Source organism: Neofelis nebulosa, chromosome 12 (assembly GCF_028018385.1).
Source record: "Neofelis nebulosa isolate mNeoNeb1 chromosome 12, mNeoNeb1.pri, whole genome shotgun sequence".
Lineage (NCBI taxonomy): Eukaryota > Metazoa > Chordata > Mammalia > Carnivora > Felidae > Neofelis > Neofelis nebulosa.
Genome location: NC_080793.1, coordinates 12,494,897 through 12,521,160, shown reverse-complemented (window position 1 = coordinate 12,521,160; position 26,264 = coordinate 12,494,897). Strand labels below are relative to the sequence as shown.

General features: G+C 37.8%; 1 protein-coding gene across 6 annotated transcripts in view; it reads left to right on the top strand.

Annotated features, from left to right (window-relative positions):
• Window positions 1-26,264, top strand: part of RABGAP1 (RAB GTPase activating protein 1) — a 181,158-nt gene that overhangs the window by 104,425 nt on the left and 50,469 nt on the right. Inside the window, exon 1 of one of the 6 annotated variants that reach the window (XM_058694217.1) lies at window positions 1,456-1,799. The exons of the other annotated variants lie outside the window; for them this stretch is intronic. Within the exon in view, the coding sequence (XP_058550200.1) occupies window positions 1,563-1,799 (237 nt within the window). The 5' untranslated portion in view covers window positions 1,456-1,562. Of the gene's footprint in view, window positions 1-1,455; window positions 1,800-26,264 lie in introns of those variants that run through there. 6 annotated transcript variants of the gene reach the window in all.

Sequence of the window (26,264 nt, the reverse complement as noted above, 5' to 3'; positions counted from 1 at the left end):
TGTTTCCTCAGTATTCAAAATGAGTGAAGTTTTCTTTATTTTTTCTCTTGAAAAACTGATTGTTTGCTTTGTTATTTTTGTCATCTATCTTAAAATTGGCCAGTATCCAGTGAATTGTGAGAGAAAATGCTAAATATTTAGCCTTCTAGCTAGAACTTCTTGTGCTGCTAAATTATGATTTCTCAGTTGCCCCGCACTGTTAGCACACTTTCATTCTTTAACATTGCTCTTTGTTCCTGAGGAAAATGCTATAAGAAAATAGGAATTTCCTCTCACCATTACGCCTCTGGCAGTGTTTCCATCTAATTCCTGGCTGGCACTCTGTCCAGGTTACAACCCCTTCTCATTACTAGCAGAGTCTAAATTCTGCTCATCTACTAAAAGGGGGATTCCAGACAGACGAGGAAACAGCTTTCAAACACTGCACTGCAGGCATATTAAGTTATTCCCCCAATGTGCAGTCGGGAAATCAGGGACCACTTCTCTGGTGATGAATTCTAATGAGCTGCTAAAGATGCCGAAGGGTGTGTGCACACAGACGTTTTCTTTCCCCTCCCCCCTTCTTCCTTTTCCCAAGCCCCCTCTTCTCCCCGTTTCCCCTCCTCCTCCTCCTCCTTTATCCCCTCCCTCTGTGTCTCAGTTCTGCAGTAAACGGGGCTGAGGCACATTCCTGCACTGCAAGGCTTTCTCTTAAGGATGTTTTGTGGCTTTTGTTTGGATTGCAGCATGCAGAATTACAGGTAACACTTTGAAATTGAGCTAGACAGATAAATTCTGTTGAAATGTTTTCGAAGAGGTGAAATAATTACATTGGAATCAGTGAAGAAAACGAGCTAATTCTATTAGTGGTAGTTATAGTAAGATATTTTCAGAAATGCCATAAGCAGATTCTTTTTCTCCCCCGAAAGGCTCAAATGAGAGGAAATGGGATTAGATTGATCTGGCTTGTGATGGATTTTGTTTTATGTTGATCATGAAACTTGCTGTTGTTTCTCTTCCTCTGTAAAGTAAGGACCAGTTATGTGGGGTGCTGCTGAGAGTAGCCATGAATAGTTGTACCGGGTGGGGTGGGATGGAGTGGGAGGGTTGATACTAGCCTGAGCTAGCCAGGTTCTTTGATTAGGGCATTGGATGCAAAATGTAAAATGCTCTCTCCTTTTCTTCTATCAGCTGTTCAGAGGAGACTCATTACAACTCTTGCTGAAGCTCCTAATCTTCCTCCCTTCTCTTCTGCCCCTAACCCCTACCCTCATTGGCCTGAAGACAATGTACCCAGAGTTTGCCTTACTCCCCTGGCGCTATGTGTATGGTAAACCTGGTACTATGGCCACATCTGGGACTGGCCAGACAACTGCTGCCGGTTCTCCCTATTCCAAGAAGGATTTAAAGGGGAATTACACTGCAGGCAATGCACCAGAGCAGCATCAGGAGCTTGGGGACTAAGGCTCCTCTGGCATTATTACAGACACACAGAGCTGACCGCAATGACAGCAGCTGCTCCTTTGAACTGTTGGCAGCAGCCAAGCGGCAGCATGAAGTGAGAGATCACTCCTGAGCTCAAGATGAACTCTACCTTGGATGGTAATCAGAGCAGCCGCCCTTTTTGCCTCTTGACATTTGGCTATTTGGAAACTGTCAATTTTTGCCTTTTGGAAGTATTGATTATTGTCTTTCTCACCGTATTGATTATTTCTGGCAACATCATTGTGATTTTTGTATTTCACTGTGCACCTTTGTTGAACCACCATACTACAAGTTATTTTATTCAGACTATGGCATATGCTGACCTCTTGGTTGGGGTAAGCTGCTTGGTCCCTTCTTTATCACTCCTCCACTACCCCCTCCCAGTAGAGGAGTCTTTGACTTGCCAAGTATTTGGTTTTGTAGTATCAGTTCTGAAGAGTGTCTCCATGGCCTCTCTGGCCTGTATCAGCATTGATAGATATATTGCCATCACTAAACCTTTAACCTATAATACTCTGGTTACACCTTGGAGACTACGCCTGTGTATTTTCCTAATTTGGCTATATTCCACCCTGGTCTTCCTGCCTTCCTTTTTCCACTGGGGCAAACCTGGATATCATGGAGATGTGTTTCAGTGGTGTGCAGAGTCCTGGCACACCGACCCCTACTTCACCCTGTTCATCGTGATGATGTTATATGCCCCAGCAGCCCTCATTGTGTGCTTCACCTATTTCAACATCTTCCGCATCTGCCAACAGCACACAAAGGAAATCAGCGAAAGGCAAGCCCGCTTCAGCAACCAGAGTGGGGAGACTGGGGAGGTGCAGAGCTGTTCCGATAAGCGCTATGCCATGGTCCTGTTCCGAATTACTAGTGTATTTTACATCCTCTGGTTGCCATACATCATCTACTTCTTATTGGAGAGCTCCACTGGCCACAGCAACCGCTTCGCATCCTTCTTGACCACCTGGCTTGCTATTAGTAACAGTTTCTGTAACTGTGTCATTTATAGTCTCTCCAACAGTGTCTTCCAAAGGGGACTAAAGCGCCTCTCAGGGGCCATGTGTACTTCTTGTGCAAGTCAGACCATAGCTAAGGACCCTTACACAGTTAGGAGCAAAGACCCCCTTAACGGATGCCATATCTGAAGTGATTCAGATATTGGATCACTGTGTGTGTGTGTGTGTGTGTGTGTGTGTGTGTGTGTGTGTGTGTGTGTTTCCTTTTTATCTCTTTGTATCCCTAGCTTACTAGGAGATCTGGGACAAAATAATTCAACTCTAAGCAGTAGCAAACAAATGATCCATTGAACACACCTTCTAAGTTTGCAGAAATTATTTTCTAAAAAGTGCTTTGAATCGGAGAATCAGGATCATGAAGATAAATTGCTCTTGGTTCCAGTTTTTGTAATGTCATGGAAATGATGACATTTTGAAGATTTAAAATAAATAAAACCATATCTTACACCTCTCTTCAGCTGGCATGACTGAACTTGGGTGTGAAAAGCGTCAGCATTTTTAAAAAGTCATTTTCCTGTCGCTTTTCTAGGCTCTTTCTGTTTGGGCTTCATGTGCAATTGAATTCTTTTAAGGGGAATATTAAAAAATAGTGATGAATTAACAGGATTTAAATTTTGCTTTATATATGCCAAAGTAGAACTACACTGCAGATTTCAGCACTGTCATTTAGAAAGCCAAATGTTTTATGTTTTAGGTCTTCTCTTGAGAGAATTCTCAATACATATTGTTGAATAACATGAACACCTAAGCGTTAATTTTAGAATTTTGCAGTGCACCATGAGTGAAGCAAAAAGGCAGTCAAATCATACAATTTAGGAAAAATTGAGCTACTTTCTGTGGCATGCTTCATGGGGATCTAAAGAAATGTGTGCATGGAAAGTGATTGCGCTGTAGTGTTTTTGCCCATGCCTTTGTGTGTGTGTGTGTATTGAAAATGTTTGAATTTAGATTTCTCTTTACAGCAAAGTGTATTTTAATAAGCTGAAAAACAAATGATAGGTTAATGGCTGCCATTTTTATAATGGTGAAAATATATAGAAATGAATCTTTAGTCTTCTTTTTTTTTTAATCCACAAACTTTGATATGTCAGAATATCTGGGAGAAAAAGATGTCCTAATAAGCAACTGAGTCAGAAAATATACTGTATATTTAACTAGTTCCTTTTTTAAATAGAAGGGGATTGAGATGTTCTCTTTGTGGTTAAATGGAATCAACAAAGTAGCATCTAATCTTTTTAAAAGCTTTTTTTTGGTGTTAAGAAATGCACATTTGAATGTGAGAAGGAGAAATTCAGATTAAGTCTCTTTTATTGCTCTTCTCTTTCTGGACAAAAAAATCCTTTGATGTAACAGTTCTTTACTTAGTCTTTTTTTTTTTTTAAAGCCAAAGTACTAGCAAAATCTATAGGATTTTTATTTATTCTGTAGAATTATTGAAAGTGCTGTGTATTGTATGTACTGGTGATGTTTTGTTCTTCAAGTGATTATCTTTAGAACAAGAAGTTTATTTTTCTAAAAGGAGAGAAGGATTTCCCAGCAGCTCCAGGCATGAGAGTATTTCCTCTGCTTTTCTACTGGTTTTAATGTTTTGGAAGTCTTCAGGGGGCTTATGTGATCTCTGCCTTTGGCTAGATGTTATAATCTGAATACAACAATGGTATTCAGTGAGATGGAAGAAACCCAAGGGAAATGGGTAAAGTGGAGTTTTGAATCCAACAAAGGATGCAGATATTTATAAAACAGGCAAATAGGCTTTGGTTTTCTGTCATGATATTAGAAAACCTACTACCCCTTTTAATATAAAGGGCAGCATTCTTAACGATTTTAGGTCTTAGATTTTAACTTCAAATGTGTGCTCTACTTTAAACTTTTTTATTTTAAGTGAATAAGTATTACATAAACATTTAAATTTCAGATTCTGAATTCTTCCCAAAAGCTTGCTTGCTCTTTATATTTAGTACTAAAAAACTTGATTCTAAGCTGTTTCAGTATTTAGAACTCATGTTGAAATTGCAAGTTATATTAGCAGTGGCTCTGTTAAATTGCCATTTGAATTGAAAAAACTTTTCTCTTGGATTTTGAGAAATGGTTATGCATATTTCTCCTTTATTTACATACCACAAATCTAAAGAAAAACAGAGTTTCCTTTTTCTTCATACATGTTGGAGAAAGTAACCTGTTCAGATTTGCAGTTTGCTTGTGAGTTTTAGTTTAGCAAAGATGAGAATCTTAAAGATTAATTTTTATAAAAAAACTGATGTTAAATCGGTGGAGTTTTGCTTTTGGGGGATGCTGAGCCCTTTTAATTTTTTCCTGCAGTAGCATTCCATCTTGTGAGAAAGAGAAAACTCTTTGAGAAAGATCTTATGGAAATTTTATGGAAAGAGCCACTGGAAGTGGCTAATCAAGCTGATCTTTTTTTAAAATTTTTTAATTTATTTTTTTTAAATTTACATCCAAATTAGCATATAGTGCAACAATGATTTCAGGCGTAGATTCCTTAGTGCCCCTTACCTGTTTAGCCCATCCCCCCTCCCACAACCCCTCCAGTAACCCTCAGTTTGTTCTCCATATTTATGAGTCTCTTCTGTTTTGCCCCCCTCCCAGTTTTTATATTATTTTTGCTTCCCTTCCCTTATGTTCATCTGTTTTGTCTCTTAAAGTCCTCATATGAGTGAAGTCATATGGTATTTGTCTTTCTCTGAGTAATTTCATCAAGCTGATCTTTTAGTGACTCAAAAGACACCTCTTTTAACAAGAGCTTTTGTTAACAGATTTTTACATTTTTATCCTGGTACCAAATTTAGATGTTATTAGAAATACTTTTTTCACATAAGAATCTCTGTCAACGTCTCAGCCTAAAACTAGAGACTCCATACACTAATTTTAAAGAAAAATCCCCCCATTCCCCCACTGGTAAACTTGCTTAATACCAGATGTCTTTCCAGTTTATCTGTCTTCATTGGACTGTATAAAGTCTACGTTTTCTTCCAGTTACCAGTTCTTTTCTCACATTCATTGATTGTCTATACTGCCTTTTAATTTTTATTTTCTTGTGTGTGTGCATGTTAGGGGAGAACGGGGTGAGCCTGGATGTCAGCAGTCAATCTTTAGTGGCTAGGGGCATTTTCTGTGTGATACATGTGGACAGTTCATATTAAAGTAACCTTTTCATCTTGGCGTACTTAGTGCAACATTTGATGACGTTTGGTTTAAATACCAATCTTGCTAGTTCAGAATGAAAAAAAAGTATATTTTTAGATTCAATTACCTTGGGCTTTGGCAAGACAGTGCATTTAACTATATATGGTATGTGACTGATATCAGAGGAAGCACAAGCTTTTGGTAATTGTGTTGAAATTATTTCATAGTAAATGTTCAGATAAGACAATACTAATTGTTACATTTGTAAATTAGTTATACGTTTTTATACAGTGATTTCAGAGAAGATGTTTTTTTTTCCTCTTAGAGCAGAAAAGCAGCTGCAAAAGGACAAGTGGTCTACTTTAATGAAAGAACTGTCTTACACCAGAAAGGATATTTGAATTTTTCATGGATCTGTTGACTCCCAAATTCCATTTTGTAAAGGGTTTTCCTTAAGCTTTATTGCTGGATGAATTTCTTTTTGAGCCTTTTCTAATGGCTTTTCCTTTTTACTTGAATAATGGTCTCAGTATTTTAAGGATTGGGAAAACTTGAATTTTTATACTATAAATGCATTGTCCACTCACTCTTTGAACTTGAAAATGAAGCAACAGGGTTACAAGTTCCCAGACAGTGGAGTGGTTTCTGGGAGAGTTTCCTCAGCCTTTCAGGTTTGATTGAAAAATCTGCACAGTGGCTTTGTAGGAAATGTTTTAATTTTGCTATGTGTTTTTGTATCATAGAAGACTTGTGAAATAAATTATTGGCAAACCAGAATTTTTTGTTATATGAGCACATTGTGGGAAGATTAAAGTGGGAGAAATGTGGCATTTACGATTTTTTTAAGTCTTCACAAATTGTTCTCTGTGTTGTTTTGCATAATTTTTCTATTTCAGGTTGAAGGAAAACTAACTATTTTATATTAAGTGTACATATTAATATATTTTACATGCCCTGGCATTATTCTAGACATTTCTTATAGCTGAAAATGAGTCATTTGGCTTTTCTTCAAAATTTGGGTGACAAGGGCACCATGATATGATTAAATTGAACTTTGAATTGAGAAAAAAAATCCAGGTTTCTGTTACAAATTAACTAGTTTTATAAGGGCAAGTCACTTCTCCAAGCACTTAATTTCTATAAAAGGAGATAATAATCCCCTTATCCCTCATAGGGTTACTTTGGCAATTGAATTAGATAATGGATGTAAAAGTACTTTGTAATATGTAAAGTGCTTTGCAATAAAAATGAGTACTATTATTTGTATCTGCCATGGTTTCACATCTGAGGAAGTCACACATAATGGAATGGTGTCCCCTACATTAAGGTCTTAGAAGCTCAGTGCTGGGTGACTATTCCCATGCTAGTTAGCAATCCCAAATTTGAGAAGAGAAGCATGATAAATCCTCGCCGTTCTAAAATGACAGTAGTGTTAAATTCATAAAACTGTTTTCCTTTACTTCCTTTACTTGTCTGTAAAGTCTCTAAAGGCAGGGACAGTGTCTCTTCATATCTTCATCCCCAAAATCTAACATGGGAGCTGGCTCAGAGCAGAAGTTTTATAGTAAACTTTACAAAATTAATGAATGATTCTTTCTAATCATTAGTTCTAGTCATTATACAGCAGTAATGTTCAAAAGGAGGTCCAGAGCCCACAAGCACTTCTGTTTGCTCAAGGCTGTTCTAGACTGTAAATGACAAAAGATAGCTTTTTAATACCAAGAGACTAGTGTCGGAATGTGCGTGCGTTGTATGGCAGGTAACTTTACACCTGGAAACCTGGTAGCCTTGACCCAGGGAACTTCAGACACTGCTGTCAAACTGCCAGTTTCTCACAGCATGGATAAGAAACAGGTATTTGGATCACATCACCTTCTTGGCTCTGAATGCAGATAAGGTAGGCTGTAAAAATCTGTCACAAGAAAAGAGGAGGTATATAGACTATCTTGGTGAAGAAGCTATTCTGTGGTTTTGCTTTGTCTCTCAGTCTTTACCAGTTTTTTAGTTTTGTCTTCCTTTCTTTTCTTAACATGCGTTGGTCATGTATTCAGAGAGATGTGCTTCAGATGACACTGCTGGAGGTTGTGGAAAATTCTATTTGCAATAACAGTGGGTTTAGGGAAAGCTTAAACAATCGGGAAGCCCTTATGCACCAAGCTCCACTCTATACCAGACATTGCAAATAGCTGGCCTCAGAGGGATATAAAGAAGGATCACCGGGGCGCCTGGGTGGCTCAGTTGGTTAAGCGTCCAACTTCTGCTCAGGTCATGATCTCGTGGTTCGTGATTTCGAGCCCCACATCGAGCTCTGTGCTGACAGCTCAGAGCCTGGAGCCTGCTTTGGATTCTGTGTCTCCCTCTTTCTCTGTAGCCCTCCCCCTCCACTTGCACTCTGCTTCTCTCTCTCTCTGCCTCTCTCTCTCTCTCTCTCTCTCTCTCTCTCTCTCTCTCTCGAAAAAAGAAAAGAAAAAAGGATCACATGCTTCCTTTCTTGTAGAACTTTGTAGTTTTTAGATATTTCATATGGAAAAATTCTGTGATTATTTGCCTTTCGAAAAACCTCACCAGAGTAACCTTATCTGGAGGAATTTACCAAGACTTTCTGGTGGGACGCTAGGTATACTGTGCTTCTGTTTTGGGGGTGAGTTCGCTTGATACCAGTGTATAAAAATCATTATGTCACTTTATTAGTTTAAAGTAAATCCGTGGGGCGCCTGGGTGGCTCAGTCAGTTAAGTGTCTTACTTTGGGTCAGATCATGATCTCATAGTTTGTAGGTTTGAGCCCTGTGTCGGGCATTGTGCTGGATCCTGCTTCGGATTCTGTGTCTCCCTCTCTCTCTGCCCCTCCCCCTGCTCATGCTCTGTCTCTTTATCTCTTTCAAAAATAAACATTAAAAAAAATTTTTTTTAATAACATAAGAAATCTGTAGTGGCAGTAGGGACCAGTTGTTCCCCAATGGTAGATCTTCATGAGAGGCCAAACCATATTCAGTGTGTTGCTTGGTGAAGGTAGAATTTCAGAATGTGGTTTTGTAGTGTGAACATTTATTGGTATCTGATTAAGCCCATCTCCACAATGAGAAAACCTGATCATTAGGATCATAATAAAAGTGGAAAGCATCTCTACTGGCCAACCCACCTTCTCATTGATGTTTAATTGACGTGTTATTTCTTAGGTTTAATTAACTTCTTTTGTACTTGTCAGTTAGTAAAATTGCTTGTAATTTGTAGTAGTCTTACAAGCCTGCTACTCATTCTTTCTTTTTGAGGTGGTTTTATATCACTGGTCTTACCTTTTACCGTACAACATACTGTTTCATGATTTAATATTCAAAGGGTAGCCGGCCATATTACTTTGTCAGTTGTGGGGACCAGCTCATTTTGGTTTTCATGCAGTACCTATATACTGTCTAATTAGAAAAGGAAGATATATGAAAATACTTATAAAAATTAACAGTGTCAGTCAAATAGCATTGAAACATTAAATATACAGAATGTCATATCTAGCAAAGGAGATGGGGAGGGACATTTGGACTATAAAAGATTTTAGTGCTCATTTGGTCTGATTCTCTCTTTTTACAGACAGTAAACCAATCCATTGACCACACATCTATTTATGATAATATCCAGACTTACTTCGAATCCATTGCCTTCTCTTATTACACCATGTTGCTTTTATAGAAGTGTTTGACTTCAGTTAGCCAAGCCCTGAATGAGTAAGATTAAAAAAAATTTTTTTTACATGTTTATTTATACTGAGAGAGAGAGAGAGAGAGAGAGAGAGAGAGAATGCACAAGTAGGGGAGGGCCAGAGAGTGAGACGGAGATAGAATCTGAAGCAGGCTCTAGGCTCCAAGCTGTCATCACAGAGCCAGATGTGGGGCTCGAACCCAGGGGCTGTGAGATCATGACCAGAGCCAAAGTCGGACACTTAACTGACTGAGCCACCCAGGTACCCCATGAATAAGATTTAAATAGACTAAAATGGTGTGTGTGTCTGTCTATGTGTCTACGTGTGTGTATGGAATTTTAGGTACTGGACGCATTATGGGCAACAATATAAATGTTAATCAAGGCTTATTATGTTTCAGGAGAATTTTGTAAACTTTGTCTTATTTAATCCTTCCAATACTGTATGAGCTAGTAGCTAGCATTAACCCATCATGTAGATGAGGAAACTGAGATTTAGAGTTGCCAGAATTGTACAGTTAATAAGTAAAAAATCTATTGGAGCACCCAGGTGGCTCATTTGGTTAAGCATCTTACTTCGCTTCGGGTTGTGATCTAATGGTTCGTGAGTTCAAGCCCTGCATTGGGCTATCTGCTATCAGCACAGAGCCTGCTTCAAATCCTCTGTCTCCCTCTCTCTCTGCCCCTCCCCTGATCACTCACACTCTTCCCCCCCGCAAAAATAAATAAACATTAAAAAAAGAAAAGTAAGAAATCTAGGATTCAAAACCAGATCTTTCTGACTCCAAAGCCTATATTCTTACCTCATTTAGTTCTCACAGAAACCTTTCTGGTAGTTCTTTTTTATATCCCTATTTTACAGGTTGAGGAAACTTAGAGAGATGAAGAAAATTTTGTCAGTATATCAGCTGACTCAGACTTGAAAACATCACAGACTTTCTGCCAAATACAGCATATTGAGTGTGAATGTTTATTTCTGTTAACTGCACTGAAAAGAATAGCAAGGGTATAATACATGTGGACAGAGAGAAGAGGAGCAGAAATGATGGCAGATAAATGAAGCCAACAAAGGTTTGGAATATAGAAACCTAGTAGATAAGTGGTAAGTGACTCAGCAGTCAACAAAGCTGAATCCTAAAGTCAAGCTGCCCAGGGGCAAAAAGAAGCAAGCTGATTTCACTGTGGAACCTGGTAAATACTTGATAATTGGATCCCGAGATGCCTCTATAGGCAGAGAATAGTATGAAGCTGAAAACTGAAGAATTGTTAGGAAGTTTATGTAAGCAACATTTAATTTTTTTTTTTTCAACGTTTTTTTATTTATTTTTGGGACAGAGAGAGACAGAGCATGAACGGGGGAGGGGCAGAGAGAGAGGGAGGCACAGAAGCGGAAACAGGCTCCAGGCTCTGAGCCATCAGCCCAGAGCCTGACGCGGGGCTCGAACTCACGGACCGCGAGATCGTGACCTGGCTGAAGTCGGACGCTTAACCGACTGCGCCACCCAGGCGCCCCGTAAGCAACATTTAAATACCCCTCCACACCACCTTGATCACCATCCCAAGCTGCCCCAAGCAGGCAACTGGTTTTTCACCATCCCAGCAGGAAGTGGGATATTTCCTCTTTGGAGAAGAGGTCAAACCACAGACCTTCTGGATGCCAGACATAGCTGAGGATGGCACTAAGATACCTTTGAAAAGTTGGGTGTCACGAGAAAGTCTGCATATTAAATACTCAGTCTCCTTGTCCCTCTGCACTCCCAGAATGCTCTCAGCCAGCCTTAAATGAGTCTAGTCTGGGGACTGATGTTTGAAGGCTCCCAAACCAGTCACATTACCTGCCCAAAGCACCTATAAGTTGGCGCTTCTCAGTCAATAAATTCCACCTATGTGTACAGAGCTTCCACGTAACTTTTTACTCCTCTTTTACTATTAACAATCAGCCAGAGATCCTGGTCTTGTGAGAAAGTCATCTCATGTAATACACAGCCCAAAACAAAAGAAATCAGAGGAAATAGAAACAATTCAAGTCACAAAGTGTATTTTCTTTTTTTTTTTTTTTCTTTTTTTTTTTTTTAATTTTTTTTTTTTCAACGTTTTTTTAAATTTATTTTTGGGACAGAGAGAGACAAAGCATGAACGGGGGAGGGGCAGAGAGAGAGGGAGACACAGAATCCGAAACAGGCTCCAGGCTCCGAGCTGTCAGCACAGAGCCCGACGCGGGGCTCGAACTCACGGACCGCGAGATCGTGACCTGGCTGAAGTCGGCCGCTTAACCGACTGCGCCACCCAGGCGCCCCACAAAGTGTATTTTCCAAAATATATTTTCAGAGAAGCTTTTGCATCCATTAAAGGAGAATAGGATGCTATAAGAAATGAAAAGAAAAAAAGTAAGAGTTCTTATAATCAGAGCATAATCAGATATTTTTTAAATCCAAAAAGTTGGAAGATAAAATTGAAGTAGGCTAGATAGTGAAACAAAAGACAATAAAGTTGATAAAAACAAGACAGAGACTCAACAAAGGAGGCCCAATATCTAACTCATATGATTTTCAGAAATAGAATAGAGAAAAAAAAAATGAGGAAATTCTCAAAGAAATATCAGAAGAAACATATCCAGAACTAAAGGCTATGAGTTTCCATAATGAAAAGGACCAGCTTAGTGTAATAAAAAGATTTTATGATGGCGAATCATAAAATTTTAGGATACTGGGGATAAAGTAGAATCTTGAAAGCTTCTTGGTCTGGAGTAGAGATGGGAAAGTGGGAATTTACTAAACACAGGGATCTGAATAGCACTGGTCTTTCTGGCACATTAAAGCAAGAAGATATAGGGAATAACTTCAGATTTTTGAGAAGTGATTTTTAACCTAGAATTTTATGCTCAAACTTTGATTCAAGTGCAAGGATAAAATAAACCCATTTTGAGATATGCAGGGTCTCAAAAATAGTTATCTGCCTTACATCCTTTCTCAGGAAGTTGCTGAAGGATATGCTTCTCAGTACAAGGGATGAAATTTTAAAAGTGGAAGAGGGGCACCTGGTGGCTCAGTTGGTTTAGCACCTGACTCTCAATTTTGGCTCAGCTCATGATCTCTTGAATCGTGATATTGAGCCCGTGTCAGGCTCTGCACTGGCAGCGTGGAGTCTGCTTGGGATTCTCTCTCTCTGCCCTGTCTCCGCTCACATGCATGCATTCTCTCTCTCTCTCTCTCAAAAATAAATAAACTTTTTTTTTTTTTTTTTTTTTTTTAAAGTGGAAGCTATGGAACCCAGGAAGCAGGGACTCCCTACACAGGACAGAGGTGAAGAGAATTCCCATGGTGATGGGGAAGGGGAGCCCTAGGATGTCAGCTGTGCAGCAGACCTAGAAAGCCACTAGTCCAAATTGGAGAAAAGGAAGGAGGGCACTAGGAAGTATGTCCTTTAGGAAAAAACTGAGAGAAATTTCCAATCCTGTCAAGATTTGTAGGGGAAGAACTGGTGATAGATAACATAGAATACTGGAGGAAAGAAACAGCAAGTAGTAACTGCAGAAGAAATGGAAAATTAAAGAACAAAGGGTATCTAGTCATGATACACTCTGTGATTTAGTTAGCAATATTGATTTAACTAAAAATTGTAGCAAAATTACATTGGGAGTCACGATAAGGGGAAGGGAAGTGTGTGTGGTAGTTGGGTGGTGTTGGGGGCTATAACAGACAGAGTATCATCTCCCATACTGAAAGTCTGGAAAAACCAAAAACAAACCAGAAAATAGCAACTTAAGTATTTTATTTAGAAATAGGAAGGAAAAAAAAAACTGAAAAGACAAGAAATGTTTGCCTCTGGAGAACGGAGCAGGGTAGGAGGAGTGAGGGGTCTGGGTCTGCTATTTTTCTCTGTAAGCTTTGTCCTGTGACCTTTTCAATGACGTAGATGCGTTATTTTTTACGAAAAGCATGACTACATTTAGGAAAAAAGCAAATAAATTTGACCGGAAAGCATAGGTTTAGAACATACTCCTGAAGTAGAAAATGAGAGCGTACTAGCACTCTCCTACCTCTGACCCAATACAGAGCAACTTCCTATTCATCATCTCTTTTTATCCTCCTAGGAAGACAGGCAAAGGGGAAATGATTCCTCTTGTACAATTGTGGAAGCCTAGTTTGGGGGCTCTAAGACCTTTTTGATTCCAGTCTCCTACATCACTATGCCTCATTGGTATTTGTTTGGGTCTTTTTAGATTTTTTTAATTTTGGTTTTTACCAAGGGAAGACAGCAGCCTGGAAAGCATCTTCTTTGACATCCTGGGAAGGAAATCCTGAAAATAAACAAACGTGTGTGTGTGTGTGTGTGTGTGTGTGATGAGTTTAGGTGTACTGGTGTACAGGCCTGGCAATATGAGATCACGAGAGGAATGCGAAGTGCCATGTGATATTCACAGGTAAAGAGATGTGTGTTAGGTGAATTTCCGTAGAAGGCAGTATATGAGATGGAGCCTGCTCTGAGAAAAGTAGGAATTCTATAATGTTATCTCTGCCCACCCCTTGAATGAAATTTCCATAAAGTATTCAGCCAGACGGAATTAGAGGAACCCAAAAGATCAATAGACAAAAGACCCTAATAAAGTGACCTACAATTATCAAGCAGTATATGACACAAGAACGCCCTTTGCAAAGTAAAAAGCACATCTTTATGTTAAGTTACCACGATTGTACTCAGCCATCAAAAGGAATGAAATCGTGTCACTTGGAACTATGTGAATGGAGCTACATTTTATTGTGCTAAGTGAAGTTAAGTCAGGGAAAGACAAATACCATATGACTTCATTCATATTTGGAATTTAAGAAACAAAACAGATGATCATAGGGGAAGGGCAGGGGGAAGAGGAGGTTGTTAACTATAAAGAACAAATTGAGGGTTCATGGAGGGAGGTGAGCAGGGGATGGGCTAAATGGGTGACAGGTATTAAGGAGGGCACTTGTTGTAATGAGCACTGGGTGTTATATATAAAATACTACACTATATGTTAACTAGAATTTAAATGAAAATTTGAAAAAAAATTACCATGATTGTAATCACTTAATGAAAGATTTATTGGTTTGTTGCAAAAAGATTGTATTGGCTTTGAACAAAATAGAAGAGTAAGAGTCTTTTCAAAGTAAAACTTTAAATTCTTTGTCAGGGGTGCTTCGGTGAATTAGTTGAGGGTCCGACTCTTGATTTCAGCTAAGGTCGTGATCTCACAGCTCATGAGATCGAGCCCCACATCAGACTCTGCAGTGACAGTGGGAGTCTGCTTGGGATTCTCTCTCTCCCTCTCTCTGCCCCTCCCCTCCCTCAAAATAAATAAATAAACATTTAAAAAATAAATTCTGTGTCTATTGGCTTTTAATAAATACATGTTGATTTAGTAAGACAGTATTTAGGGGAGAAAGCAGAAGTTACAGCATTAAACATCATGATTTATTTCTGAATTTTCCTCCAGAAAGAATGGGGAAACCCCCACTGCCAAAGCCATTTATTTATAGCTAGACCAAAAAAAATTTTTAAAGGCCATTTGTGGGTCTCTGTCTTCATTGGTGTCTGGGGAGCAGAATCTGACTGAAAAATCTGTTTCATTTTTTTAAAAAAAATCTTTGTTTATTGAGGGCGGGGGGAGGGAGGGAGGGAGGACATGCAGGGAGAGGAGAGAAAATCCTAAGCAGGCTCTGTGCTGTCAGCGCAAACTGTGAGATCATGATCTGAACCAAAATCAAGAGTCAGATACTTAACAGACTGAGCCATCCAGGTGCCCCAAAAGTCTTTTTCATTTTTAAAAGTTCTTTTTCTCCATGACATGGTATTTGTAGTAACTGAAACCTTTCCTACTTAGATTATGTTAGCGTCATGTGTTATTAACATCATTGTACTGAGGATGTGTGTTGTAGCCTACAGAGTACTAGAAATGAAGTTAAAACAAAATTTAGATCCTAGTTCTGTCAACTGATTAGGTAATCTTAATTTGTCTGAACTTCAGGAGGATACCCATACTTGAGTAATGACACCAGTATTAAAGGAGTTGGTTTAAGGTCAGATGCATGTTATAATAATGTAAAGCTGTTTACATTATTACTGTGATTACTTTATACTTCCCCCCCCCCCCCCCCAGGATAAAGAGGAGAGTAGTGGAAAGAGCATGGATTTTGGAATCTCTGGCCCTTTGTTTTCTACTCTGTAAAATGGGTTTGTGCCCTTCATTAGACTTACTGTGAAAATTAGATACCGTCATGTTTTAAGTATATAGAAATGTGCATGGTGGCATCATAGAAACTCAGTAAAAGGTTGCTGCTTTGTCACACAGAGGTCAGAATCTCCCAGTAACCTCCCGGGCCTCCTGTAAAATGGCATATTCTCAGTGGAAAGGCCTTGTGTGAATGTGGAGTGGCTTGGAGCGGCCCACCCTTCTTGCAGGGTTTGTAAACCCCTCAAGTACTGCCATAATGGCTTATTCCATCAGTGCACTCAAGTGCACTCATGTCTTATGTACTTTGTCTTGCTTTTATAGTATGTTCTGCAGGAAGATTACTCCTATATAATTCTCGGACACTGAGGTAAATGTATTTAGATGGACTTCATCAAGGAACAGGTCACTGAGTCTTACAGCAAGAGCTTTAGGAGGTTAGAGGTAGAAAGGAAGTTTGGGACTACAGGGGTGAAGAGGGGTTCCTTTAATTGAAATTTGAAAATAATTTTTATTAGAAAAAGAAAAAAATAATGTCAAGGGATATTTTAAGCTTCAAAGGCCTGAATGAAGAGGCATTATTTATACACTTAAGGAATAGAAACTATATAATATATAGTGGTTAAAAGTATGTGTTTGAAAGGCAAGCCAACTTGAGTTTGAATTCTAGCCCTGCCACTTAATAGCTGTTACCTAGGGCAAGGTACATAATCCCTCTTAGTTCCTGTTACCTCAACTATTAAGATTAAATGAGCTAATACATCCCTGAAGCTCTTGGCACACAATAAGCATTTGATACATGGTAGCAGGTCCTGCTATCTTGGTTGGTATTATACCTATGTGCTGATAAGTTTTAAGTTTTTAGGTTAATAGAAAAAGATCTAGGTAGCTACAAATTTGTACATTAATTATGTAATAAGATAGCTTTTCAATATCTAAATATTTTATTTATTGATAATTTTTTCTTAAGATTCATTCTTCAATGGAAAAATTAACATTTTTCTTCTATATCAGGACTCAAGGAAACATCATTTTTGCCTGAAAGCTATATTAAAATATATAACTAAAATAGATACTGAAATCCAGAACATATAGTCTATTTATACAAATGCAGACCTCTTCTAGAATTCTGAATGTAGTTCAGCAGTTCACAGATGGAGATGTTTGTGATCAGTATCATTCAAACACAGATTCTCTTTTAATTGTGTTAACTATCCCAAGACTGGAAACTCCATGGAGTTGTAAAATCATTTTAATATATCTAACCATTTTATAATTGCTATACATTTTTGCTACTCAGTACGCATACTTGATTCTCTGACTTAAGACTTGTTATTTTCAAAAGAAACTAACTTTATTTTTTTAGGTATACTTATTTTGAGAGAGAGAGAGAGAGAGAGAGAGAGAGAGAGAGAGAGAATGAGAATATCCTGAGCAGGCTCCATGTCATCAGCCTAGAACCCAACGGGGCTTGGTCTCATGAACAGGGAGAACATGACCTGAGCCGAAACCAAGAGTTGGATGCTTAACTGACTGAGCCACCCGGGTGTGCCCAGAAGAAACTAACTTTAAAGTAAAACTGAGTATTTGTTAAGCATTATGAAATATTCCTAAATATTTTCTTAGAAATCATAATTTGTTTATTTGGTTATATAAAATATAGCTTGAGGAATGGGTGTTGATCTTGTGTATATGTGGTGTCTATGAGTGGGTGATTTTGAGAAGATTTTATTCTTAGCATGTAATGCTTTACAAAGTCTTTAAGCAATTAATATAAGTCAAACAATATAATCTGTATTAAGCTGTACTAAGAAGGCATTTGATACATGGTCTTACTTGGTAATACAAATAATATAATTTAAATAAGTATTTGGAAATCATCATAGTTATCAGAAACATGTGTTTGAAACATGACTTTGTATATAATAATTCTGTGACTTCAAATTTAGCTGACTCATAAATTACCTCCCTTACCACCTTTTTAGTCAAAATGACACTTTTTGTGTTCATTTTTGTCAGGTAACAGTTCTTGAGTATTTCCTCTCCATGATGGATTACTGTGCAGAAGAATCAACAATAACAAAGCAGGAAAAGTTTGACAGTGTAGTTAGCATTTATGCCTTATCTATATATGATTTGGGACAGTTTTGCCAAACATTGAATAATTTTCCTGTGGGAAACTTGAGCCCTAAAAGGAAATGAACATAGCTAAAAGACTGCATATCACATGGGACTTAGACTTATTTTTAGAATGGCACTATAATGCCATATTTGGATTGAAACAATCTGATAGCAGTGCATTATTTTATTTAAAACTATCTTTTCTGAAGTCATCTAATTTTCTATCACATTGTATGCTATAGAGTTAGTGTTAGAAGTATATAACTGTTTAGCTGACCAGTGCTAAAACATGTATTAAAATTAGAAGCACTTGTTTGGCAGGCATTGCCAGAGCCCGCGTTCTGAGTCTGCTCTGTATAATAAAGATTCTGTGGCAGTTCATTGTCATAGTACGTAGTAGTCTTTTTGTTGTGTAGGTTTAGAGTAAGTTGTTTTCTTTATTGGAAGGGAAAAAGAGAGTAAAGAAAGATTAGTAGCATTGGGCGTTGGTATAGTTATCTGATTGTGGGAGAGCACTTTCCTAAATGAAACAAAAACAAAGAAACCCAAATGGATTTTGCCTCTGAGAAATGATTTTCTTAAAGATAATTAACAAAGGTATTTCATACTGAGCTCTACTGTGTTTTGGTTAGTGTCATTCATAGGCGAAAAGAAGAGAGAAAAGAACAGAACCCTCTTATTGCATCATTTATATTATGTGTCAGTTTTTCTGCTACCTGATTTATCTCCTTTATGATTTGATTTGGTTAAGATAAGTTATAATGTTGGTAATATACAGTGGATTTCTGAATTGTGTACTGTCTAAAATTGCAGATCCCCCACAGGGCACTAAGTCCCAAACAGGAAAATCTGCCAAATACATATTTTGTCCCTTGGCCTCTCTCCCAAGGTTGGAAATATGCCAACATCATAAATCTCAAGTCTGATGGGAAAGAGCCACCACTGATGTAAAAGGCCTTATGATTAAGATACATCTTGGAATCCACCTAGCATTTAGGGAAAATGCCTTTTGTTTGAATAACTTCTTGAAGGGCCACATGTTGAGGTTTTCTTTACTTGGTTTTTATGTATAAGAACATTATATATTTCTCTGTCTTCATGTTACTAGGGCCTCAGTTATGTCTCTTTTACACTGAGCAGACTTTATCCAAGGAAGCGCTTTCATATGAGTAAAAAGAAAAAGCATATTGGGGCACCTGGGTGGCTCAGCCAGTTAAACGTCTGACTCTTGGTTTCAGCTGAGGTCATGATCTCACAGTTCTTGAGTTTGAGCCCAGCATCGGGCTCTGTGCTGACAGCGCTGAGCCTGCCTGGGATTTTCCCTCTTCCTTTCTCTCTGCCACTCCCCTGCTCAAGCTCTTTCTCTCTCTCTCTCTCAAAATAAATGAATAGACATTTAAAAAAACATTAAAAAAAAGAAAAAGCATATTTTCAAAGTCTGTGTCATGTCGGTTTTAGTTAGATAGAAGACAAAAACTTTGTATCATATGTTAAGAACTGTAAATGCCACTCACTACTGATAAGGGAATTTCTTCCAGTTTTCCAGTATATTTATTTGGGTTAATACTGTGGGGCTAAAAAGCCAAAAGAGTTGGGTTCCAGTCCCAGCTCTTCCCCTTTCTAGCCAAATGATTTAACTTCTTTCCTCATTTGTCAAATAGGGAAAATAATGGAACTCATGTCAGAGTAAGTTACGATAGACAGATCTGTCTATATGATGTGTCTGCATATAAGGCTCTTAAAGCAATGACACCAGATCCATCTTAGCTCTTGTTATTGTTGTTTAATTATTTTTAAGTCTCTAAAAGTGAATTTGGCAAAAGGAAATAAGTGGCTCTGAACCTTACTGAGTGCCTACCATTTGTTGGACACTCTTCTAGGAGTTGTAGATGGCATGTGAGCAAAACAGAAATCTCTGCCCTTGTGAAGCTTCACATTCTAGTGAATCCTTTAAAATCTGTGAACAATCTTCTTAGAAAAGTACACACAAAACATTGCATGCAGTGTCAAAGAATTTATGGTAACCTGGGAGTCTGTTAAATCTCAGAAATCTTTAAGAATATCATGCATACCTTCTTTTTATTTTTCAGAATTCCTGTGTGAGGCATTCCTTAAGAGGGATACTGTATTTGTTTAAGAGACAAGATAATTGTTACTGTTTTCCTTAATCACCTTTTTTGGCTCTAACAAATCGGAAATGCTTAGAAATAACATGATCAATTGAAATAAAATCTCCAGGTTTTGCAGATTTTTGTAGGACCATCTTGGTCTTTTCCAGACACAGGAACCTCTGTTTTCATAGACATAAAAGTCTTACTCTTTATTTTTTTCACTTAAGCAATTCTGCTGTTTCCAGAACATATGAAATGAAATTACAAATGATGAGAGTTTTGTGTAACGAAGAGAGAATGATTTTACCTCAAGGATGTTTTCAGTCCTCATTTATTCACTTGTAAACACAGCACCCCTTCAACTTCAGTTTTCTTCTTTGGGGTTTTTATCCTAGGGGATTTTAAAAATTAAGTCTTTAAAATCACTCTCACAAGCTATAGCTGACTTTTTAAGAGCAAAGTATAACCAAAAACAACTTTTTTTTTTTTAATTTCTGTGTAACATATTATAAAGATAGAACAAGGTATATAATAGATTTGAGTGGGGTTTGGGTGGTTTCCATTTTATTCTGTTTTCTTAAGTGTTGCATGATGACTTTTAACAAATCATTTATAACATTATAGGCTAGTCCTAGGAAGATCTAACTTTTTATTTAGGCAACAAGCTACTTTGGAAATAATAATCTTCCCTATGTTGGTTATTTCTCATGGCAGCCTTCCACTACGTTTTCTTTGTTTGGGTACTTTCTTTTTCTTCCTGCCATTCTTAGCTTTCTATTTTTCAACTTGAGTTTACAAAGGGTGTGTATTCAAAGGGTTTCCGCCAGTTCTCAGTACCTTGTTAATCCTGAGAAGTTACCCAGTGGGCCAATTCTCACAGTAAGGTACAAAAATAGTTGTCCAGAAAAATTACAGAATGTGGTACCACTGTGATTTGAACTAATGGATGACTTTCAAACTTAGATGGAGAGAAAGAAACAGTACATGAGTATTATCATTTCCTTAGATTTTTTTTTCTGTAGAAATTATTTTAGAAGAACCTTAAATATTTAAGAAAGTAACACATCCTCACCATTGCTTTATATTTTGTACACTAAAAGGGCATAAGAGTTGGGGCCAAGAGAGAAATCATCTGTAAATCTGTCACATGAGCAGAGTCTCCTTGTGATTGCTGTTGAGCTTGTTTATACATAACCACAGTGTTCATTTCACCAGTTTTATTCCACATATTCAGTTCAGGTTTTTATTGAGTGCCTAATAAGTGCAGACCATTATTAGTATGTGAACTTTGGTAGCTTAACCTTGCTAAGCCTAAGTTTCCATGTTGTATAAGGAGATAATGCCATTTTTTTCTTTCAATAAATTTTATATTTAAGAATGGTTTTAGGGGCACCTGGGTGCCTCAGTTAAGGCACCAGTTCTTGATTTCAGCTCAGGTCATGATCTCATGGTTTGTGGACACCACAGAGCCTGCTTGGGATTCTCTCTCCCTCTCTCTCTGCCCCTTCCCCACTTGCATGCATGCACATGCACTCTCTCAAAAAAAGAAAGAATGGTTTTAGATTTACAGAAATATTGTGAAAATAGTACAGGATGTTTCCATATAACCTGCCCTCTTTCCTCTGTCATTAGCATCTTAACATTAGTATGGTATCTTTGTTACAGTTAATCAACCAATATTGATAGGTTAATATTGACCAAAATCTACACTTTATTTAGTTTTCCTTAATTTTTACCTAATGTCCTTTTTCTGTAGCAGATTCTATCCAGGATAGTATATTACATTTAGTCCTCATATCTCCTTAGGCACCTCTTGACTGTAACAGTGTTTCAGACTTGCTTGTTTTTGATGACTTTGATGATCTTAAGGAATACTGGTCAGGTATTTTATAGAATGCCCCTCAACTGGAATTTATCTGTTTCTCTCACAAGGTTATGAGTTTGGGGGAAGAAGAACACATAAGTTAAGTACCATTTCATCACCTCTTACCAAGGGTAGGGACTACCAACATGACTCCCCACTGTTGATGTTGACCTTGGATCATCTGGCTGAGGGCATGTCTGTCAGATTTCTTCACTGTTAAGTCACTTTTTTTCCCCTTTCCATACTGTATTCTTCCAAAGGAAGTCAACTATGCCTAGCCCAAACCAGAAATGGGGTTCCTCTAAGAGGGCAGCCTGTCTGCGTAAGTTACTGGGAATTCTTCTGCGTAGGATATTTGTCTCATTTCCCCCATTTATTTATTCAGTCATTTATTTATATAAGTGTAGGTGACTCATGGGTATTTATTTTATACTTTAGATTGTAATCCAGTACCACTTTCATTTATTTTGTTAAAATTGTTCCAGCTTTGGCCATTGGGAACTCTTTTATTTGGCTCCTCTTTCCCTTTGACATACTCCTCTTGTTGTGCATTTGTTTTCTTCATGGTCAGGGTACAGAGAAAGCACTTCCTTACGCTGTGGCACTTCTAGATGTTCTAGGTTCATCTTGTATATTTCCTGCCCCAGTCCTGGAATCAGCTATTTCTCTGAGGGGTCTTGGTTCCTTTTATTTGTAAATGGTGTTAGAAACCAAGATCCTGGCAGTAGATGTGCTCACTGCTACTGGATGTTACTGCTTCCAGGCCCTCTCATCAACTGACAGAGTAAGGAAATATGCGTACGATAGTGCCTTTTGATCAGTCACCATGTGGGTTCAGCAAAAAATGCATAGGAATTAGTATGGGATAGAGTCAGTAAACTTCATTTGTAGTTCTTTGCAGCTTTAGATGCATTTGTTAGTCATACATAGACTAGAGGGAGGACAAGTACATAAAAGACTATTCTAAAACAGCAGGGTATTTACTGTAAGGGCACTACTCATTAATGTGTGTACATTGATTGGTATGCTTTTCTGGAGAACAAATTGGCAGTATAATTCACACTCTAAAACATGGGTTAAACTGGATCTTGTGGGGAACAAAGTGACTGTGGAAACTGTTTTTCCTTTAGGAATCGTGGTTTTACTTTACGGCCTTGTAGATAGCAAAAGAAGTAGAACAGCCTGAATATTCCAAAGTCAGAGATTTAGCATAATTATAGCATAGCCACGTGACAGATCATTGTACAGTAAAAAATGGCAGACGTGAAAGGATGATCATAACATTTTGCAGTTAGTAAAAATTAATTTTAAAAACAGTGTAAACATTTATAACAACAATTACATAAAAAGTTAGGCATACACCTCCACCAAACATTAGTTACAGTTATATCTGAGTTATGAAATTATCTTTCATTTTTCTTATTTCCTCCCATTATAAGGCAGCAAAAAATGTTTTATAAAAATAAGAAAACAAAAAGTTAGGTTTTTCCTTTTAAAGTGCAGTAAGGTGTATTGTTAATTTTGGGTTGTGTTTGGGCAACAGTCCCATTTGACAAGAGTATGAAGAGGGGAACTAAAAGAGATTTAGATTTTAGTATGAAGTGTTGATTCTTGGAATTTTTTAGTGAATACATTTTAAAAGAGCCGAAATATTAGGGGTACCTGGGTGGCTCAGTTGGTTAAGCATCTGACTCTTGATTTCTGTTCAGGTCATGGTCTCACAGTTGGTCAGTTTGAGCCCCGTGTCAGGCTCTGCACTGGCAGCATGGTGCCTACTTGGGATTCTCGCTTCCTTCTCTCTCTTTCCCAAAATAAATAAACATTTAAAAAGTGCCAAAATTTTAGGGTATAATTTTTTTTAATTTTTTTAATGTTTATTTTTGAGAGAGAGCTACAGAGTGCGAGAAGGGGAGGGGCAGAGAGAGAGGGAGACAGAATCCAAAGCAGGCTCAAGGCTCCGAGCTGTCCGCACAGAGCCTGACATGGGGCTCGAACTCACCAGCTGACCCGAAGTCAGATGCTTAACCAACTGAGCTACCCAGGTGCTCCTAGAGTACAATTTTTAATTAAACTATTTCCAGCAGTGTGCATTGTATTCCATTATATAATTATACCATATTTTTTTGTCTTTTTCTATTGATGGATATTTGGGGTTATTATGAACATTCTTGGACTTTTTTTTCCTTGGATGTATATTTTTGGTTCTCCTGTGTAATACTGAGGAGGAGAATTGCTGGATCTGGGTAGATGTGTGTTTAACTTTACAAGTAACAGCTGCATAATTCACCAAAGTGGTTGGGTCATTTTACACCTCCTTCGCAACATTTGAGAGTTCAGTTGTTTCATATCCTTACCAACATTTAGTATTGTCTTTTTATTTTAGCCAGTCTGGAATGTTTCAGTGCATATGTTTATGATTTCTGACCTGTACATATTGTTGGTATTGCTGATTGAAATGTAAGAAACAGTATGTCACTATAATTACAGGATTTCATTTAAACCTTTACTACTCTGGGGATACAGAAGCATACAGACTTTTGGAGAAGGCAGCAAACATTTTTAATGTTGATTATAACATGAAAAAGCGCATATGTTCAAAGGGATATACATTTCAAGTTATTGCAACTCGTTTGTGACAGAATGTCTGTAAAACATGAAATTAATCAACAGTATATTTAATATCATTACAAAATATTTAAAATCACTACAAAAGTCTTCTCTCTGGAGGCGCCTGGGTGGCTCAGCCGGTTAAGTGTCCGACTTCAGCTCAGGTCATGATCTCACAGTCCGTGGGTTCGAGTCCCACATCGGGCTCTGTGCTGACAGTTCAGAGCCTGGAGCCTGCTTCCAATTCTGTGTCTCCCTCTCTCTCTGCCCCTATCCTGCTCATGCTCTCTTTCTCTCAAAAATAAAATAAACATTAAAAAAAAAAGTCTTCTTTCTGTTCATATTGCCCATGAAAAATTACTGTAGTGTATATTTAGAGAAGGCCTTGGCAAACTGTGGCTTGGGAGGCAGATCCAGCATGCTTCTTGTTTTTGTAAATAAAGTGTTATTAGAATGCAGAAATGCGTGCTTATTTACGTATTATCTATGGCTACTTATACTCTACCAAGGGTAAATTTAATACCAGATGACCCAAAAGGCCAAAATTATTTGCTGTCTGACTGTTAACAAAAAAAGTTTGCAAGATGTTAAGACTGCATAATCATATGATGCTCTAGTTTTCTTCTGGATATTAAAGCTGTTTTTCATAGGATGAAGTGGTGGAAACAAAACCAGTTGATGGGGAAAAAAAAAAAACCCATCTCTGCCATAGCTTTGATAATTTACAGGACACATCTCAACTGATAGTCGTTTTGCCATTCCCTGCTCTTTTAAGGTTTATATCTCAGCATGATTGTCTTACATACCCTTGTAATATCTTATTCTCTGTAAATATTTATATTTGGTTAACTTTGGGTGTATTTGGTTAAACTTCATCAGTTTAACCATGAGTAGTATTACCCAATATGTATTGCACCAGAAAGTTCCTTGTTTCCGCTACATCTGTGCTTAACTCCTTAGAAGTAAAAGCACTGTGCATTATGTAAACCTTCATGTTATAAGCCCTTGGGTTTGGCTGTTTTGCAGCTCTTTGCTGTGTTCTCTTAGGAAGAAGTCATCTATAATATTACTGTGATTTGTTTTCAGAATCTTTTGAAAGTTAATGATTCTGACAGGAGCTTACTAAATTTGTCATTAGGTTAGAATTTATCATTTTTGTACAGCTTGGCTTCTGGCAAGTCAAATGGATGTATTCCCAAATTTTTCAGCATATTTCCTAAGACTAGATATTTTAAGTAAGTGGTTGACTAGATATTTTAAGTAAGTGGTTATCATTCTTGAAGACTTCAAATACAGCATGTGAATTTTCAGATTTACCTTCTGTAAAGGGCATATTACCCCTTAATTCTCTGATGACTCCCATGGTCAATGGGTGAAGGAAGCCAGATTGATGAGAACTGATCAATTATAGTATATTTTTAGTTTTGTGTTACTTTCCTTTCCTGTGTGCATTTGAATTTCCAAACCATAGCTCTCTGATAACTGTGTCAAGTTACCTTTATCACCAATCTATGACTAAAGTAACTGGCATAGTGTATTTTGAAGTTTTCCGTGTCCCTCTCAATTCTTCATTTAATTAATTTTTTTATGTTTGTTTATTTATTTTTTGAAGGAGAGAGAGACAGAGCATGAGGGAGGAGGGGCAGAGAGAGGGGGAGACACAGAATCCAAAGGAGGCTCCAGGCTCTGAGCTGTCAGCACAGAGCCCGATGCGGGCCTCGAACCCGTAAACCATGATATCACCTGAGCCGAAGTCAGAGGCTTAACCGACTGAGCCACCCAGGCACCCCTCTTCATTTAATTTATTTAACCTTCATGCTGTGTTAAGCCACAGTCTGTCATTCTCAGAATGTTTCAGAACTTTCATTGTTGTTTCATAGAATTCCTTGGAGTAAATTCATCTAACATTTTCTTTAAAAGAATTCTCTTTAGAAGCAGAGACATAATTCAAGAATAGAATTAACAAATCCTTTTAGAATAATTTGTAGCTCATTCCAAATATAGGTCAATATCATGTCTGTTCATCATATCTGGAAAGCTT